Source organism: Phacochoerus africanus, chromosome 2, assembly GCF_016906955.1.
Source record: "Phacochoerus africanus isolate WHEZ1 chromosome 2, ROS_Pafr_v1, whole genome shotgun sequence".
Lineage (NCBI taxonomy): Eukaryota > Metazoa > Chordata > Mammalia > Artiodactyla > Suidae > Phacochoerus > Phacochoerus africanus.
The window spans coordinates 34,745,605-34,766,871 of record NC_062545.1 but is presented as its reverse complement, the minus strand read 5'-3'; the positions used below and the strand labels follow the sequence as shown (position 1 = coordinate 34,766,871).

At 35.8% G+C, this 21,267-nt stretch overlaps 1 protein-coding gene across 2 annotated transcripts in view; it reads right to left on the bottom strand.

Moving 5' to 3' along the window:
* The window catches only part of PTPRK (protein tyrosine phosphatase receptor type K), a 570,706-nt gene that overhangs the window by 420,891 nt on the left and 128,548 nt on the right, over positions 1-21,267 (bottom strand). For both annotated transcript variants that reach the window (XM_047758978.1, XM_047758985.1), the window contains exon 2: positions 20,180-20,302. In XM_047758978.1, coding sequence (XP_047614934.1) covers positions 20,180-20,302 — 123 coding nt within the window. The remainder of the gene's footprint in view (positions 1-20,179; positions 20,303-21,267) is intronic.

Here is a 21,267-nt window from a genome sequence, read left to right as displayed (position 1 = left end):
GAGTTCCCACTCACTGATCCCTCCACCTAGAATGCTTCTCCCCCAGAGATCTGCAAGGCTTGTTCCATCACAATCTTTTAAGTCTTCAGTTTTCTCCATGACTCTTAGAAACACTGTGTATTTTACTTTTAACTTATTATCTTTCTTCCCATCAAAACAGAAACTCCCTGTGGGTAAGGACTTTCATCCATTTAGTTCATGAAATTATCCCACATACCCAGGAGAGCACCTGGTACATACGCTATTGAATGAATATTTTAAAAGCGAATGAATGAGTTGGTAAGTAATAGGTGGTCCCTGAATCATCTTTATTATAGTACTTTGACTTGTTATCCAAAATTGTGAGGAAATTCAAAAGGGAGCAAGAAGGAGCAAAAAAAAAAAAAGTTTACTAGACAAAGAAAATGTACTCAGCTCCAAAATAAATGAAAAAAAAAAAATGTCCTAATTAACATGGAAGGTCAACTAAAATGAGAACTACATGCAATTTTCATTCACTCTACAGACTTTAATCAACTTCAGAACTGTTATAAGCATATAAATTAGGTTGTATTTTAAACACATTAAAACTCTACTTAATGTGAAAAAGAAGACTTGTTTCTTCCTCTGTTTAACACCAATACAGTCAAAAAATATGTTTCAGATCTTAATCTGTAGACACAGTATGCTTTTTGGGAGCTGGAGCTTCACAAATCTACACAGAAATACAATAAATTAATTATACATATGAAAGTAAAAGCTATACTTCAATAAAGTATAAGTTACTTAAATTTATATGTATATAGAAATTATTACTTTTATATGGTAGGGAGTAAATATAGTAAACTAAGGTAAATAAAACATAAGTTATGCTCTCCCTCTGGACAAAACTCAGTAGTTCCTATTGAACTCACTTTCTCAAAAACAACAATTATAAACTATAGAAGTTTGGGATGTTTATTAAAGCATTAATGGTACTAGGGGATAAAAAGAAGGAAAGATATAATATATGACTAGTATTGTGGAACTATTTTTAATGTGTGCTTCTTTTATATGATAAAGAATCTTTTGGAGTTCCCGTTGTGGTGCAGCGGAAACGAATCCGACTAGGAGCCATGAGGTTGCGGGTTCAATCCCTGGCCTTTTTCAGTGGGTTAAGGATCTGGCATTGCCATGAGCTGTGGTGTAAGTCACAAACGCATATTGGATCTGGCATTGCTGTGGCTCTGGCATAGGCTGACAGCTGCAGCTCCAATTGGACCCCTAGCCTGGGAACCTCCATATGCCACAGGTGCGGCCCTTAAAAAAAAAAAAAAAAAGAAAGAAAATAATCTTTTTATGTTACTTATCTCAAAACTATCTTGGAACATGAGAAAATACTGATAATTGTACTGGGTAACAAAAAAGGGAAGACTCCTACATCCAACAGCTAATTATTTCATCACATAAACACACATGTACATACACAGAGATGTACATATAAACACTATATTCACAATATGATGTACATATAACTCTCACTGGGAGCAAAATAAAAATAACATCAAATACTGATAATGGCTTTTTCTTGGCTATGAGGCTTATTTGTGATTTTTACGGCTTTCTAAGTTGCTTAAATTTTTGTACACTATGCATATACTAGTTATAAAATCAGAGAAAAAATAAACATGACACATCTCCACTGAAAATACAAATAAAGTAGAAATGTTGAAAAAAACCTCCTTCAAGAATCTGAAAACAAAGACTATTCTCCAAAATAAGTACTGCTAATGTATATGTAAAACCTCTCTTTTTCAAAGAAGTCCAAATAATTCCATGAAATCTGCTATATTATATTTCACTGGGAGAAATTTTACAGAGCAGAATATTATCACTTACTGGTGTCCTCTATTTTCTTTTTGAAAATGATATTGCTACCTATGTATAACCATCTTCTACTTTTACCTCCACTCTAGCATAGTTGTTACACTATCTAAAATTCAAATAAGATTGAAAATAACAGGAGTTCCCGTCTTGGCTCAGCAGAAATGAATCCAACTAGGAACTATGAGGTTGTGGGTCCTATCCCTGGCCTTGCTCAGTGGGTTAAGGATCCGGCACTGCTGTGAGCTGTGGTGTTGGTCACAGATGCGGCTCGGATCTGGCGTTGCTAAGGCTCTGGCATAGGCTGGCAGCTGTAGCTCCAATTCGACCTCCAGCCTGGGAATCTCCATATGCCACGAGTGTGGCCCTAAAAAGCAAAAAAAAAAAAAAATGGAATGAAATGGTGAGTTATTTGTTATAACTAAAATGACCTTAAAGAATAAACTGTAAGAAGCTATTTTAATTATTAAATATTTATCACAGTAATGTACGACTGCAGGTACTATTAGGAAAAGAAAGTAAAACACAGTACCTAATTATTGGCCACTTGCCTCACCTCCCTGAAATCCCTCTGCTAGACTATCGAGTTTCTGACTAAAAGCTCTACTCTGTTCTTTTTGGAACTTGGTCAGCTCCTGTTTCAGCCACTTTATTTCCACAACCTTCAGTGCACCTGGTTCTTGCTTCCCACTCTCTCTACACGCTGCTACTGCTACCTAGAGTCATGGGATAAAATACCATGAATCAATTATATGATATATGATGCACTTCTGAGAGCCATATAATTCACTTTTTCCTTTGAAGTACTGGCTACTAAACTGGCATGGAATAATTACAGATACAAGGCCTATTCCTTTACTTCACCAACATGATCCCCTCAAAACTAGTTGGGGTTATAAAATCTGCTTTTCCTGTTTTCAAAGTATGTTCACAACCGTGTACAATTTTGGTCCTTCCAACTACCCTCTGGGAAAGGAAGGGCAACTATTAATATCCTGATTTTATCTTTAAAAACAGGACCATTGGTTCAAATCATGTGGACTTATGTCCAAGTCCTAAGTATTAGAATCTAGAGCCTAAGTCTTCCAAAATAATCAGCTCATAATAAAAAAAAAAAAATGCTTCTATCACTTCCTTTTACTCATAAGGTATTGGGTGTATCTCTCCAAAATACTAAATCCTTTATTTAACTGTAGATCTTCTCAGACTCTTGGGAAATGCTTAGCAAGTCATATGGTCCTAACACTAGGTAGCTGGATCAGAGAGAAAAAAACTTTTGAATCCAAGGCATTGGATCCACTTCATAGCCTGGAGAGCAAATCTCTTCAGTCTTTATTTTGTTTAATAATGTGAGCTATCTAATATTTTCTTATTTAATGATATTTTATTCTTATTCTGCTAGTTTTTACCTATGATTTTATGTGGAATAATTAACATAAGCTGCAGGAAATGGAGAATGTAATGAAGTAATTTATCTAAACTTTCTCATGGACAAGTACATGGAAAAAAAAAAAAGTAGGAAAGGGACTTTCCAACTCCTGTTCATCCTGGATATAAATTCCTGAAAATAAGACTTCAATTCCAACACCATGCGGCAAGAACTTTGAAAAATGGGTTCTTCTAGTAATGGAATTATGTTCTTAGGAGGAAAAAATATTCAGAGGGAAAAACCCTTTGAAAATAAAGGATTTTTAAATCCTTTAAACTCTGGATGTGACTAACTCTCTTTGAAGTGGTCGAGATGAAATTAAAGGGACATAGGGGAGACTCTGTAGAAAGAAATCATCTTTGAGTCAGTACAAAATAACAGACCTGGGGATGAGCAAAGTGCAAGCTCTGTTCCCCTTTAAAAGCTCAACCTTCCACTAAAAACTGTGCCTTATAGAACTGTCCAAATTTGAACTCTAAGGAATTCTGTACTACTCTGAGTGATTTTTCTGATATTCAGCATCTCATATTTCCCTGGAAAATCACATACATATCTACACACAGATATATACAAATACCACATGAATAATATGACAATTTTAAAGAGCCATTAATCCCCTAAAAATTCATTATTAACATAATATGTAGATGAAATATATAAAGAACAGAGAGAACTGAAATTATCTTTCTCTTGCCCTTCAAAAGACGGAGGAAACCACGGCATCAGAAGAGCCAATATAATCTATTTTCTCATTAGAATAAGAACTCATGGAGTTCCCATTGTGGCACAACAGAAACGTATCCAACTAGTAACCATGAGGTTGTGGGTTCGATCCCTGGCCTCGTTCAGTGGGTTAAGGATCTGGCATTGCTGTGAGCTGTGGTGTAGGTCAGCAGCTGTAGCTCCCATTTGACCCCTAGCCTGGGAACCTCCATATGCCGCAAGGGCGGCCCTAAAAAGCAAAAAAAAAAAAAAAAAAAGAACAAGAACTCACAACTAGCAACCTGAGCATATCTCTAGTCTCTAATAAAAGGTTAAAATTTTTCCTAAATATGTAGAGGCTGAATAAGTACTTGTATAACTCTACTTTAAGCTATAAAACCAGAATTGATTTGCATGGTAGAAAATTCAGATTTGAGGCGTTCCACTGGTGGCTCTGCAGGTTACAAACCCAACTAGTATCTGTGAGGATGCAGGTTGATCCCTGGACTGGCTCAGTGGGTTAAGGATCTAGTATTGCCATGAGCTGCGGTGTAGGTCACAGATGGGGCTCAGATCCTTGCTGTTGCTGTGGCTGTGGTGTAGGCCGGCAGCTGTAGCTCCAATTCAACCCCATATCCCAATTTCCATATGCCAAAGGTATGGCCCTAAAAAACAAAACAAAAAATTCAGATTTGAAAAAAATAACAATAAATCATATCAGACAGATTCAGGAGCAGTTTTTCAAATCTAGATATTTACTGGTGCTTGCTCGAAGATCACTGTATAGTAACAGACACTCGGTTTTGGTAGCACAAAACACTTTTTCAAAAATGTTACCCATTTCTCAGGGTTTCAAATGCCATAGCATAACTTCTTCCTATGCCTTTATGACTTAATAGGTTGCAGTTACTTTCGACATGAAATAAAATTCAAAGTAAAATGCTATCTTTCATCTTTCAAATGTTAAAAATAAGAATGATCACAGAGCAATTCAGTAAGCCAGATAAAAAAATAATTATGTAGAAAATCTTAAAAAGAAATAATACTTTTCCAAAATTATTTCCATATCTTAAATATCCTAAACTTGTTAAGAGTAATATTTGAGAAGTTCAAGTTGACCTACAATACTGGTCTATGGAAATCCGTTTCAGATATCATTGTGTCATAGTGCAAAACACCTGCATTCAGTGAACAATTAAGTAGGAAAGGTAATTTTCTGAACTGGACATAAAATAATTTCTAATGAGCTGCTAAGAAAGTATAATGGGGAAAGGCAATTTATTCCTCGCCAAAAAAGGAAGTGAAAGAAATTCAATCAATTTCTTACAGATTAATGAGATTATTACCCAGTCATGTCACCTTGGCCAGAGGGAAGAGGAGAAATAATAGTAAGTATCAACTATATTCTAGATACTGTGAGATGCTGCACAAACTTTTCCTTTCACTGTACTGCAAAACTGAGGGAAGGAGGAAGGAAGGAGGAGAGGGAGGGGAAGAGAGGGAGAGAAAGACAGAGGGAGAGAGAATTTTATTATTCCAAATTTACTGATGGGAAAGTGGAAGCTCAGACAGGTTCTGTGTCATGACCAAATAGCAAGCAATAGAAGCTGGGTTTGAAATCAAGTTACCCTGGTTCCTGAGTCTGTTTACCTGTTTCTACACTATTCTATTTGTAAAATGAAAGGTTAGTCAAGAGATAATCTCTGAAGTCTCTTTTAGATTTAATGGAAACACATTCTGACAATGTTAAAGACTATTCTGGTGGTACTACCCAAATGGTTTTTATGACATAGTAAATCTAGGTATTTCATGTGTCAAAATACAGGGAGAAGTGAGCACGAAGGAAAATGCATTCTTATATGGTATACTATTGTTATTATTATAGTACAGTATTACAATAAAAACATGCATAGTCCAGTGTCCATAAAAAGGGTAGTGAATATATAAAAGCAGCATGAAAGGAACCTATATGAAAATTATAAATCATTTTTGTTGACTACTCATTTCTCTTTATTCATTCCATTCTACTGATTCCTTGGGGCCTACAGATGTCCACTTTCTAAATACAGATATAGAGCATCGGAAATTCCAAATAACTTTTGCCCCACTGCCACTGGCCCAATAAAAACCTGCTCAGCCTGCACAAATAAGAAACACAAAAGCTGTCCTATTTTTCAAAATGGATTTCAGTACAAATGATTTATATAAACACTGACTAGAGAGAAACCTGGACTTTATAATGAGGAATGTGACATATAACAGCAATAGTCAGCTCTTCCCACTGGCTTATTGTCTTGACTTTGGTTTTGAGTAAAAGAGAACAGAAGAAACAGTCACCTCTACCCAAGCTAAGGAGACCCTTTCTTGATTTCACTAGCAATGAATCTACCTGAATAATTCAGTTAAAAAAAGAAAAATTTCAAAAGCAATGCCTACCATATCAAGGAAAGTTTCATTGTCACTATTACAACCTCAATAGCCCAGTTAAACTATAAAACATGAAATATCACCTTCTAAAACTGCTGCAAAAATCTAAAATGCCAAAGATTTCATATAGCACACAGAAAAAATTATAAACACAATAAAATATTATTATAGTATGAACTACTAGAAAGTAATATAAAAATGATGAGAAGCACTAGAGATAATTTCTACATCTAGAAAGAGGAGGAAATACAACAGGGTTGGAATTAAACCCACTCAGACCATCGGTGTAAGTAGATCCATCCCTTTGATCTACGTGGAAATGCTTTAAAAAGCCACTTTAGCAACAGAAGAATACATTAACAGTAGTTATTTGAAATCACTTTCTAAAATAACCTCTTTTCTCTTTTTTGATAAATATTATCATTCTTTCTACTTATTCATCCAAAAATAATTTTAATTTCAAGATAATTGATACATGCTCTCAAAAAAGAAAGGTGAGAAAAGCTCATTCATATTTTAAAGGATTTTGAATTCTTCATTCAATAATCATTTACTGCAGGTCTATGTACCAAATGCAATGCACAAAAGTGAATGGAGGTATGATTTCACCTGCTTCTTAATTTTTAACTCTACTTTCAAGAACTCTGTCGCTTTATGAACACTAGCATATCCTTCAGCATTGTGTTAGATATCAGTCTCCTAAGCCACAAAATTGATGTCAAAATCAGCAGTAGGGTTATATTCACAAGTCTTTTACAGTTAAATTAAGTTTTTATTTTCTACAAAATTCTACATTACTTCTTAGCCCTGTATAGAGTAAAACACTAAAACCATGAGACAGATACCTAAACACTATCTCTAGTCGATGCCACAGTTATTTGTTTTTCTTCTATTTTTATTGAAATATAGTTTACTTACAATGTTGTAGTTTCAGGTGTGCAGCAAAGTGATTTGGTCATACATATATACATACATATATACATACATATGGTTCCCTGTGCCATACAATAGGTCACTGTTGGTTATCTATTCTATCTACTGTGTATATTTTAATCCTTAACTCCTAATTCACCCTTCACTCACAATTTCTTAGACATTTCAGAGAGGAATCATCTATTTGTTAAAGTAGCTACTAATTTAGAAAACATAGTCATACCCTCATAGGCTTGCTCTTTAACAACACCTGAATTAAGAATTTCAAATTAACTTTTTCCTTTTTAAAAAACTATTCCTTTCTCATCAAGGAATAACCTTGTCTAAATAAATGTGAAGATACAGAGAAGAGGGTGATAGTTACCAAAGGAGAAGGGTTTGGGGAAAGGTGTTGGCAAAATGGGCAAAGGGAATCAAGTGTATGGTAACGATGGGAATAGACCCTCATACTGAGGAAAAAAGCATTTTCATAAAGAATATCTACTTTTCAAAAACAGACTTTTGTTTAAGTGGGAGATGCCCATGAACCAAGAGATGACCTAATATGCACCACTGAAAAGAGAGTAATTTTGTCTTAAAGGGGAAAAAAGTATGATTGTCTCACTGAAAGAAATGCACCAGGTAAAACTTTAATGGACATAAGAGACTGTAACAAGTTTGCAGACAAAAAGTTATTTATTTTGGAGTATTTTTAGAGTATAATATCTGCAAATAAGGAATCCTGAAAAGAAGCAATGAACAGTGTTGAAAACTCTGGCCCAGTTTTGATAGGCTTTTTTGTAATTTCTTCTTAGCTTTTACTGCCAAATATCACATTATTGCCAGAAACATTTTCTTTCCGTTAAAATAACAAATTGATCTTAGCAATTTCAATCTCCTCTTAACAAGAGGTTATAAAAACTATTCCTAACTTTTTGTATAACTTGAGCAGAGATTCTAAATCTCTATAGACTACTTCTTTTGTGCCTTAAGTTGATTTTATTATGGTTTTGATTATTAGAAACAAATACAACTTTATTTAAAATTGTTATATTTTAACAATTTTTAATTGTTATATTTTTTTTAACAATTTTTAATTGTTATATATTTTTTTTTTATGCCCACACCTGCGGTACATGGAAGAGCCCAGGCTGGGGTGGAATCGCAGCTGCACCTGAGTCCTACACCACAGTAACAGCAACAACAGATCTGAGCCTCATCTGCGACCTCTGCCACAGCTTGCAGCAATGCTGGTCCTTAACCCACTGAGAGAGGCCAGGGATCAAACCTGCATCCTCACGAACATAACATCTGGTTCTTAACCCACTGAGCCACAATGGGAACACCTGCATTCTATTTTATTTTTAAATACTAAATATTAATATAACTACTATCATAATAAATTTCTTATCAGTAATATCAAAATACTGACTTTGTGCCTTGTTCTCAGGCATCTATGCTACCGTCTTAGTCAAGTGACTAATCTCCTGCCATAACTCTTTCGATTCTGCCCACATGGAAGACTAAATTCAAAAAATTTCAAGGAGTTCCCATTGTGGCTCATCAGTAACAAACCCGACTAGTATCTAGAGGACACAGTTTAGATTCCTGGCCCACCTCAGTGGGTTAAGGATCCAGCATTGCTGTGAGCTGGGGTGTAGGTCGCAGATGTGGTTTGGATCTGGTATTGCTGTAGCCATAGCGTAGGCTGGCAGCTGCAGCTCTGATTCAACCCCTAGCCTAGGAACTTCCATATTTCATGGGTGCACACCTAAAAAAAAAAAAAAAAATTCAAGAAGTCTTTCCTCCTAAACTGTGAAGTTTCCTATAGGGCTTTGGACAACCACAAAGATATGTTCCCTTAGCTTATGACACCATAGAAAATAAAAATAATTCTTTGATATGCTCCATGTATTTACTCATCTTTTGTTGTTGTTTTTAACAAGAATTATCTTTGGAGAGCATATATCATAAGGTAAAACTGTTTTTTTAAAAAAAAGTCCCAAAACTTGGAACCAGGTAAAAGAATGACTACAAACGATTATATATCCTTTACTCGAGGATTAGCTAATTCTTTAATGGTATGTACCTTTCTCTGAGTCACAGAGAAATCAATAATGACTGATACCAATCATTACTCATTATTGATTAAGATATGTTAAAAATCTGTGAGAGAAGATGTTAATCTGAAGAAAACTCATGGCAATACAAATGATACTTAAATGGTAAGAATGCAAATAAATTTTGTCCAGTAAGCAAATGATTTCTGTTTGGTAGTAAAGATAATCTCAAAGGTTTCAAATATATTGCCCTGTTAGTCAGTAATTTATTTAGTATAAAATTAGGACACTTACTCCAACATTCTTTCAGTAAGTATAAATCCTTCCCTTGTTCCTATAATATTTTGAACCAGGCTTACCATCCTGCAGGTTCCCTCATTAATGAATTAAATGTATCTTCAGCATGTATTCATCTACATTGTATAACATTTGACTCATTTTTAGGTTTTGAATTTTTATAAATGATGTTACCTTATTTCTTCTATATCATAAAACTCACGAAGAAAACAAGAAACATATAAAGACTCCCAGTAGTAAAAACTGCAGGTCAGAAAACTGTTATAAATTTACTAAAGGCAGGAAGATTTGCCACTTCTCAAGTGACAGATACAGTAAATGCTTTGAAATCAAGGAAAAACTGACACTAGGCTGACAATGCATTAGAGAATACCATGCTGCTGTAATAATTGCCGTATTTGTCCACTCTTCTAAATTCCACAGCCTCTGAATTCTGGCATATATATTTATTTATGCTACTATATCTGCATCAAATAGTTCTGTAATGGGCACTGTTGATTATGTACTCACTATCCTTCCCATTCTTATTCCATTACAACCTGGCTAGCCGCATGCATCTGGGAACGCTGGCACTAACTTCAGCCTCAGCTCCAAATAGCGGAGGAGGACAGGCTTAGAAGCACAAGCCCATCATGTCTTGTTCTGCTCATCACTGATTGATTTAGGCATAATTTTGTCCAATGGGACACAATTTTGTCCTATTGGACAAGAAGATAAATCTGTTGATGGGCACCTCAGAAAAGTTCTTTAGGTTTATTAAAAAATAAAAACAAATATAATGAAGAGACAACCTCTTTTTCTTCATGTCTGAATAGCTGCAGATCTTAATACCCAGGAGGGGAGCTAGCCTGAGGTTAAAAGAAGATTTATAAGAGTCAAGGAGCAGAGAGGCAAAGGAACCGGAAACCTTGAGGACACCACTGAACCACTTAATTAGTCAATCCTGGACCTCTTGTTATGTGAAAGCAGCTCCCCTTACTTATGGCTTAAAGGCATTTTGAGTTGGGCTTGCTATTATTTGGAGCTGGAGAAAGCATGAGAGATATAACTTTTGCCATACCTCCAAGTTAGCCCTAAAGCTATTTTCTGCAGTCTCTAAAGAAGGATCTGTACTCCAAATTGTTTATATCGAGTTAAAAAGTGAGATCTTCCTCCTATATCTCTACACCTTGGATTCACAATCTTAAGTTTTCTAACACATGAACCCTTTGGAAATTTACTTACCTTCTCTGAACTTCAGTTCCCTCATCTACGGCAAGAGTTAATATGTACCTGAACTGGCTTTTATGAGAGTTATGTGAAATGGCATATTAAAAAATGCCTAGGAATAGACAGAAGTGGTCTTTTTTTTTAACTATTCATTAAGTCTAACCTGGCTTGGGTAAAAGTCACACACTCAAAACATAATTTTTAAATAGCCAGATTTGCCATTCCACTTTTCTATTTAATTCACCAACTATTTGAGAACTGGGGGGGATGGGAGGAGGTATCAAAATACATCACTTACTTGATAAAATTTGTGGAATTGCCCTATTTGATTTTATTCTCATAAGCTATAAGAAGTCAGCTTATCTTTTTAATCAATGTTCCTAGGTGAAGATTTCATGAGGCTGCTGGCATTCCTAAGTTGTCATGTGCTCTAAATATATAAAACATTCATTTTTATTGAGAAATATTTCTCAATCAATTAAAGGTCTGTATAACAGACCACTGCAGTCTCAACAGAAGTAAGGTTGGAAAACTGACAATCTTCCAAGATTTTCAAAGAATCTCTTTATGTAATTATAAATATATATGCACAACTCTATATTTTTCATAATGTTAACTATGAGAAAGTTAACATCACATAATTTAAAATAATCCCTAATTTAATCATCCAGATTGCATTTTTTTTTTGTATAATCCACCCACCCCCACCACCCCCACCCCCGTCTGCATTTCTCTTTGTGTTTGAAAGACAAAGCTTTTAAACCAAGAGTGTTTAAGAGAGTTCTTCAGCCGTCTTGAGGCAAGTTTATTTTTGGAGAGGAAAGTATAAGCTCTAACTGTACTTTCAGTCACACTTCCCCCAAGGAAAAGTAATTTTGTTTCCTTCGACTACATATTGATTTTTAAGACTCATGTTAAAGGTGACTGCATAGTCTTTGAAATCACGCTGTATTCTTACCCCTCATTCATTCTGGAGGTTGGAAATTCTCTAGCACAGACATCAATATTAATTTTTGTCTTTTTTTTTAATAATGGACTATTTTCTCCACCTGAGATATACTGGGACATCAATATTAATTTTTGTCTTTTCTTTTTTTTTAATAATGGGCTATTTTCTCCACCTGCGATATATTGGGACCTATCTAACTTAGATACATTTTGTACCTGAAATAACAGGAAAATATTCCTATCTCAGCATGCCATTTCTGTCCACTGTAATTTAGACATTCTTCATGCTGCATTTATGTCCACAAGGGTAATAGCACTTACATTAAAAACCAGCCCTCATGAAGTGGCTCACCCTTCACACAGTCCATTATGGCCTTTCACTCTCTGACCCTGCACTGCCTCCAATTCCCACTGTTTTTAATAAGCAACTCAAATGTGGTAAACTATCTTCTCTGGGCTGAGGGCGAAAGCACCAACAGACATATGATAACATGGTTTGGAAGAGCACATTGAAATAAGCCCATAATTTTAGTTCTAAAATACCCCATTGCAAACAATGTCTTAAAATGATTTTCAAACCCTAACCTTTAGTCTGAGTCCCTCAGTCCAAAATTTTTTCTTCTACCATACATCCCTAATGAGATAGCAGGTAATATATATGTTTCTAAAGGATTGCTTGGACAGCCACTGCAGCAAACGTTCATCAAGTAACTAAAAATAACATACAGGTAAATTAAAGCATCTCCCTAGGGGTGAGACCATCAGGGAGGAAATCCTGAAGCTCGGCAGCAATTCCAAACAACAGCGAGTCTTAATTCCATTTAGTGTGAGGATTAAGAGATAATCATTTAAAGCTTTTAAATTTTGGAAATAAACAGTATTTTAGATCAAGGAGTAGGAAATCATTGTGGATTAAATCTAATCTACAGCTCATTCTACAGTGGATTTAACGATCTAAGACCAAGTCAAGGAAATCTATCGGCTTCATTACAGTTATGAAGCAGGATGGTACTGTGGCAAGAGTAATCTTGGTATTAGCCCAAGAGACCCAAGTTCAAATTCTGTCCCTAGGTGGCTTTAAGCAAGTTATTCACTCTACTTATCTCTAGAATGTCACTAATTATGCAGGGTTCCTGCGAGGATTAAAAACAAATATCATGCCCCTGGTATAGTAAAACACAGTAAACTATCAGTAAGTTATAGCTAACGATGGCAAGTTCTCTCATTTCAGAGATGCTTATATGAAAGTAGTGAGTGTGAAACTAACCATTGTTTTCAAACTGTTACTTGTAGCAGCCTTACGTCTCTGAGAGCTTTTCAGAGAAGCCATCTCGATGGAGCCAGGTGGTAGAGAAGAATGGGGTAGAGTGGGGAGGTAGGGAGTCCAAAGCAAGCGGGTTCTGGGATCAATAGCCCTTTGTTATCAGTTTTACATATTTCAGTGCTGAGAAGTATTGCTTTCAACCAATTTTTTTCGACTGTATTTTTAAAAATCTGACAATCACTGACGGACACATAACCTTTCAGCTTTAAAGATCTAAGGTTTTCAGGTCTTGTCAACCTCTTAGAATCTAATGCCTGCATCCAAAACTGACAGGTGTTCCCATCTGTGTTAATGAATGAATGTCGAGCTCTTCTCTTAGCCTGCCCCTCTCTCTCCTTCTTGTCTCATATCCCTTCTTTTCTCCACTATGACCCATCTCCCCAGTTCTCCTTAGGACAACTTCACCAGCACACAACACACACTGTCTTTGTTAGTGTAAACTGATAACAAAAACCAGAAGACAAAAAGAAAAGAAACCAGCATGTTCGCCTGATTTGCTCCAACACAAACAAAACCAGCCCTGACACTGAAACTCAGTATCTCTTAACCATGGAGTTCCCGTCGTGGCGCAGCAGAAATGAATCCAACTAGGAACCATGAGATTGCGGGTTCAATCCCTGGCCTCGCTCAGTGGGTTAAGGATCAGGCATTGCCGTGAGCTGTGGTGTAGGTTGCAGATGCGGCTCGCTCCGATCCTGCGTTGCTATGGCTCTGGCGTAGGCCAGCAGTTGTAGCTCCTGCTGGCGGCTGAAGCTCCGATTGAACCCCTAGCCTGGGAAACTCCATATGCCACGGGAGCGGCCCAAGAAATGGCCAAAAAAAAAAAAAAAATTTAAAAAATAAATAAATAAATGTTGAGATAAGAAAATAAAGATACACAGTTCTAAAAATAATAAATTAATATAAAGGCACATTTCTTATCAACACTGTTCATTCCTCATTTTTCTCTATGTAATGTTATTTGCTCTCTAAATTTTAGTTTGAGGATTTGAAACGGGGACAGAATTGAGATCTTGCAAGGCTTTGAACTACTGAATCACATCTCATTAAGTTTTACAACAGAGGAGGAGAGGTTTTTTACTTCAATCTTCAGACTAATGGCAGGGGGCTTTTATTTTCATAGAAGATAGGTAGGTAGGTAGGTAAGTAGGTAGATAAAGACAGAATTGTGCATTTCACAGAAAGCACTCTATATGGTGATTTATATTACTATCAGTGAAAGGTACCAGATTGAAGGTGGGATAAAATGTAGCATGATTTTAAACTGTCAAGGGGGTACTCTAGAGACTCTAAACTAAAATTCAATTAGTCATTTTACAAAAACCTGCTAAAAAGAAAAGGCAGTTTTAATTACAGTTGACGATAAATGTACTGAGTTGTCAATCATGATCTCTATGCTCACTTTTAGGTCAGAACATGTAGTAAAACAGTCCCATGAATTTGCTTCATGAGGTCCTACACATAGAGGAGTATCTGACAAACAAGGCAATGGCCTCAAATGTATTTGAAATCAAAAGACAATTTCTACTTCCTTGCAACATCTCCCATTCTCTATGGGTTTGTTGGTTTTTTTTGGTCTTTTTAGGGCTGCACCTTCAGCATATGGAGGTTCCCAGGCTAGGGATTGAATCAGAGCTATAGCTGCTGGCCTATACCACAGCCACAGATATGCAGGATCTGAGCCGCGTCTGTGACCTACACCACGGCTCACAGCAACGCCAGATCCTTAACCCCCCTAAGCAAAGCCAGGAATCAAAACTGTGTTCTCATGGATGCTAGTCAGATTCATTTCCACTGAGCCATGACGGGAACTCCTATGTTTGATTTTTATAGACTAGAATTTTAAGGAGTAAAAGATTGGGATTAATTTGACTAGCAAAATAAAAAGACACAGAGAGAAAGATCCAAAGGGTGTTTCTTCCTGGTAGTAACATTTAAAATTATATCCAAAATAAATGGGTGAAATTTACAAAGGCAAAAGCTAAATATTAGTAAGATGTGAAGGTCTTCTAATTACATTAAAATCTGAACTGAATATAATGTTTGTGAAAAGGGATGTGTTTTATTCAATTAATTTTTTATCGAGAAAGAAAAACCTTTTTGTTTAACCCCTGACCAAAATATTTTAAACCATCTTATATAAATTGGCACTTTTCCTAAGTAAAATGAAATAGCATTTTGAGACATCAAAGAGGAAAAACATGATTTATGCTCATGAGGACATTACAGTTTAATGCAAAGAAGAATACATTTTTTTCTTTCTTTTTTTTTTTTCTTTTTCTGCCCCTCCCACTCCCAGGGCCTATGGAAATTTCACAAATTAAATCTGAGCCAGAGCTGCAACCTATGCCACAGACCACAAATTAAAACTGAGCCAGAGCTGCAACCTATGCCACAGCTGCAGCAATGCTGGATCCTTAACCCACTGTGCTGGGCAGTGGACTGAACCAGCACCTCCAGAGAAACAAGCCAGATCATTAAATCACTCCACCACAGCAGGAACCCTGAGAAGGATATATTCTCAAAAGCACTATAAAATCCTGCAGTTGAAAGATGTACCAGTGTTCAGTGGGGAGTATATGCGAATGTTGAGCATAGAAAAAAAAATATTATATAAATGCTCCAAGCCAGCCAAGAAAATTTCCCCAAAGCAGATGGAACTTTAGAAGACATATTTAAGAATGGGTAGGCATTTGATGAGTGGATTAGTGAACAGAGAATGTTTAAACAGAGGGAAGGGAGCATACAAAGGCTTAGAATTGTCAAAAAACATACTATCTATGAATGTAGGGGAAGAGGTCCAGATTGGTTAAAAAAAAAGTTTGAGCTCATCTGAGGTTTCCCTAAATTATATATCTTTCATTCTAATCTATAATATTCTAATCTATACTATTTTTCAATTCTTAGTTTCTCCAAAGCATCCTTGTGAGCACTGGTTTCCTTTACTCTATTTTTTGCCAGTTTCTATTAACATATAAGATACACAGAGAAAAGAAAACAACTCATGATTGTATAGCTCAATGATCTTTCAATTTAAGCATATCTGTGAAAACACCATCCAGACCAAGGAAGACTGTATTACCAGCATCCAGAAGCCTCCTTCATGCCACCTTCTAAGCAATAACCATCCCCCAACCCTGCCAGCCCTCCTGCAGGTAAATAATATCCTGACTTCTAACATCACCAATTTGTTTTGCCTGTCTTTGAAACATATATAAATGAAATATAGTACCTACCCTTTGGGGCCTAGGTTCTCTCCCTCAAGATTCTGTGTGAAATTCATCCATATCATATGTAGCAACAGTTTGTTCACTTACAAGGCAGTGTAATATTCCATTCTACAAATATATTACCACATTTATTCACTGCACTGTTGACAGACATTTGGACTGTTCTCAGTTTGGCACTATTATGGATACTAAGGCTATAAGCACTCTTGAACATGTCATTTAGAGAACATGTGTACTCAGTTCTGCTGGGCTTAGACCCCAAAATGGATTTATTTGTTGCATCTTTAGGTTGTACAAAGTGGTTGTACAGATTTATACCTGTCCATAGTACAGTATAGAAGAGTTTCACTTCTCTATACTCTCATGAACTCTTGAAAATTCTGATCTTCATCTTTCTGCTGAGTGTGTAGTAGTTTCATTGTGGTTTTAATTTGCATCCCTTTGGTGACGAAATTAAGCAGGTACTCACATTCTGGCCATTAGGATATATTCACTCTTTTTTTGAAATTTAATTTTTTTTTCCTTTTTTGGAAGTTTTCTTGAAGCATAGTTGATTTACAACGTTGTGATGATTTCTGCTAAGCAACAAAGTGATGCAGTTATACATGTACATACATCAGATATACTCATTCTTTTGCAGGCTATTTTAAACATACTTAGCTGACCTTTTAGCCACCAACACTGTCACCTGACAAAGGTAGTTTTTCTGAAGAACACTCTATAAGCAATTATTGACAGCATTACATCTTCAAAAGAGGAGAATTAATTTTCTTCTTTTCTACCCATTTTCATTCTTTTCTTATTCTAATCTACTTATTCACCCTTTCCTCTTCCCTTCTACCTTTCCAGTCCAAAAAGATCAATAAATCAAAGCGAAGGAACGATGTCCAAGTACTGTAAAGAGAGTCCAAGAAGCAGTTTGCATCAGAGACCAAATCTTCTTACTTTCAGGATGCCAAATGTTTGAGTTTTCTTTTTTTAACAAATAAATGCAAACTATTCCACACTTAGAATGGCTAAGCAATGAGATCCTACTGTACAGCACAGGGAACTATATCCAATCTCTTGTTACAGAACACAATGGAAGATAATATGAGAAAAAGAATGTATATGTGCGTATGACTGGGTCACTTTGCTATACAGCAGAAATAGATGCAACACTGTAAATTAATTGAACTTTAAAATTTTTTTTAAAAGAAAGAAACTAAAAAAAAAGGAAAAAAGAAAAAAGTAAGCATGCCTAATTATTTATTTTAAAATAAATGAATCGTCCATTAAATTTTAGAAAGATAAATCCAAATGTCTTCTTCCAATTTATGAATAGATCATTTCCAGTGAGTATCAGAAGGAAAATGGGAAAAATAGTATAGATTGTAAGGAAAACAGTAAAAGAAGACTACATATATGAATGCTTTCTTTCACCTTCTGTGATAACCAAACACAAGTTACATTTGGCAAAAACAAAGTGGCCATGACCTTTTTCCCTCCTCTGCATGATTAATTACTTAATGTCTTATTAATTGGAAGATGTGGCTGAATTTCAAACACTTTCATTTTCTGTGCACATCATCTGTACTGTAACCACCGATTAAGCTGTTCATCAAAGGTGAGCCAACAAGGTCATCGGAGCAGTATCTCTTCAGCTATTCATTCCCCATCTTCAATGGTAATTAACAATGGTAACATTTCCATAAATCAACATCTTTCTGATTATTCTCTGATGATAAACAGTCAAAATATGTGCATCCCAGCCCACCCCTTTTAATTTTATATAAAAAAAATTCAGTCTAAATATACCACAGAGAAAACTCAGGTGAAATATTACAGGAGTTTCTTTAATTAAAATGTACCAGGAAAACAAGGTTATGTACCTTTGAAAGAAAAATACAGGAGTTCCTGTCATGGTTCAGTGGTTAACGAACCTGACTAGTATCCATGAGGACACGGGTTCAGTTGCTGGCCTCACTTAGTGGGTTAAGACCTTGCATTGCCATGAGCGATGGTGTAGGTTGCAGATGCAGCTCCGATTCTGAGTTGCTGTGGCTGTGGCGTAGATGAATCAGCTACATCTCTGATTCAACCCCTAACCTGGGAACCTCTATATGCTGTGGGTGCAGCCCTCAAAAGACACACACACACAAAAGAAGAAAAATACAAAGCTATGTACACAACTAGATGAGTCTGCTGACAACATAACAGTCAAACACAAGAAGCAAAGGGTATCAGCCACCTAGTGCCAATTCATTCCTCTGACAAGGAAATTATGGCTCAGCCCAGCTCCAGAAATATCCATTTATCCACTCTGCCATGGAAAGTGACAATTTAGAATACAAAGTAGATTTAATTCACCCTACTCTCAAAGAGCACATCAGAGTGGACCAGCAAAAAACTTTCCAAAGAATTTAGAGAATTCAAAAAAATGGTTATAAAGCATTTAAAAATAATTAAAATACTGAAAATATATTTTGAAACTTAGTTACCAGTAATAGGGAATCAGACTATCAATTATGTATGACTATATAATAATTATATATTGGAGTTCCCGTCGTGGCGCAGTGGTTAACGAATCCGACTAGGAACCATGAGGTTGCGGGTTCGGTCCCTGCCCTTGCTCAGTGGGTTAACGATCCGGCATTGCCGTGAGCTGTGGTGTAGGTTGCAGACGCGGCTCGGATCCTGCGTTGCTGTGGCTCTGGCGTAGGCCGGTGGCTACAGCTCCGATTCGACCCCTAGCCTGGGAACCTCCATATGCCGCGGGAGCGGCCCAAGAAATAGCAACAACAACAACAACAAAAAGACAAAAAAGACAAAAAATAATAATAATAATAATAATAATTATATATCATTACATAGTAAATTAATATATTACACTGTAAAATATTATGTTGTATATCATGTATGTGATCATACACAATTATATTCCGTATTTATTTCTAAATATTAGAAAAATAATTCATTCTCTTTAGTGCTTTAAAACTCCTATTTGCATTTTAATTTGTCAACTTAATAAGTTACTGGTAAACATATATGCACAGAGCTTAGAATAATTCCAAATTAATATGTAGAATTGAAGGCACAAATATTAGTTGCTAGTGTATAAAATGGTATTTATTAATATCCAATGTCAGAAAGAGAAAACACAATTCAAACTGGCTTAAACAATAAGAAGATATACTATTTCACAAAACCAAAATTCAAATGGATATAATGAAATCAAGTTAAACAAAGCAAGGCTCAGCCTCATTTTTCTACAAGCCACTCATAAAAGACCTTCTCCATTGGGTAGTTTGTCTCCAGGCTGCCTATCCTCAGAACCACTGGCACACTCATGACCGATAGGACGAGATAAGCTCTCTCCTCACCATGAAATTAATACGCTTCCCTTTAGTCTGATTAAATCAAACCCCGTGATTTAACAGAATAGCTAGTGAGTGAGCTGCTCTCACTTTTTAGACTATTATGAAAGAATATTGTTTGTTCTTCATTTTTTTTTTAATTTCCTGGTCTCCTCTCCATTTTGCTTTTTTCTTAAACAGAGGGGAAAAAAAAAAAAAAAACACTAATACATATTTTTCCAAGGTCAGAGAGAACAAAGACAGAGTGAATATTCTTGAGAAATAGAAGATTACATAAAGTTAATGAGGGAAAAACAAAGAACACATTGAGGGTCTTTGATGGGGTCAAGCAGTTTGACCATACCAGTTTATTATGACAATTAACTTACTGGAATATACCTAAGAAAATACTACATGCTCCAAGGGGATTTTTTTCAATACTAGGTCAATGGAATGATTCTCACCTTGAGGCATCTCGGGTGGCAGATAATGAGGTTCTTGAGCACTAACATGTACCCATTCGAAGTCATCATACAGATCCTGGTGGTAATCACAGGCCCCCGGACCATCATCAAAAGTACAGCCACCTGAAAGAGACAAGGAAGGACTACTATTACCTTCGAAACAGATTTGCTAAAAATGAAGAATGCACTGGATGAGAAAACAATCTACTGAAATACGTAATGTGGTACTCACAAATTTAATGATAAATGTTTGCTACTCCTATTTATCACTACTTCCACTAAAGGTTCCCATACAATGAAATTTCTATTAGTATCCTGTGTGAATAAGAGACTGGTCTGAGCCTCAGAAATAAGGTTGAGGCACAGATTTTTAAATATGAAAATGTAGAAGATATAGATAATAGTGAGGCTTTCCAGAAATATATAAACCCCCTGGGATCTAAATAGTTTGTAACAACTTTAGTGGGAAGAAGGGGAGGAAGGAAAAGAGTGAAAACTGTCTTTCTTTATAATGTACGTTCAATAAGGTGAAGTTAATATTTGTTTTACCAAATTCCTTGCTTTAGAAGAGTACTCTGAAATCTACTCATAATAGCAAATGAAATACTTAGTTTTATAAGTTTGAAGTTTATGAGGTCAGTGAAACACACTTCTATACTTTATGTAGATTACTTTCACACACAATTATGACTTAAAAGTGGGGAAAAAAACAAGCACAAAACAGATCAGATTAGCCTGTGATCACTCTCACCACTTCCACTTTATTTAATAACTTCTTAAAAAATGGACATAGCCTTTCCCCTTTACATCAGGCATTTTTCTTGGCTCTATTTTCTGAAGTAATTTTATGGCAAAAGAAGGATAATTACTTTGGCTTCTCAGCCTACAAATACAGGCACATACAACTCAACATATTTATTCAATTCATGAAAATAAGAACTGGTCTATATGTCTAATCTTGAAGAAAAAAAAAACAGATTCGAAGTAATGAAAATCCAGCAGTGGGTGTAATGAGAAAAACCAGTAACTTGTCTCCTTTCAAGCAGCTTATTTGTTTAGTTTCCATGGGGATCTTTGTGAAGAAATTC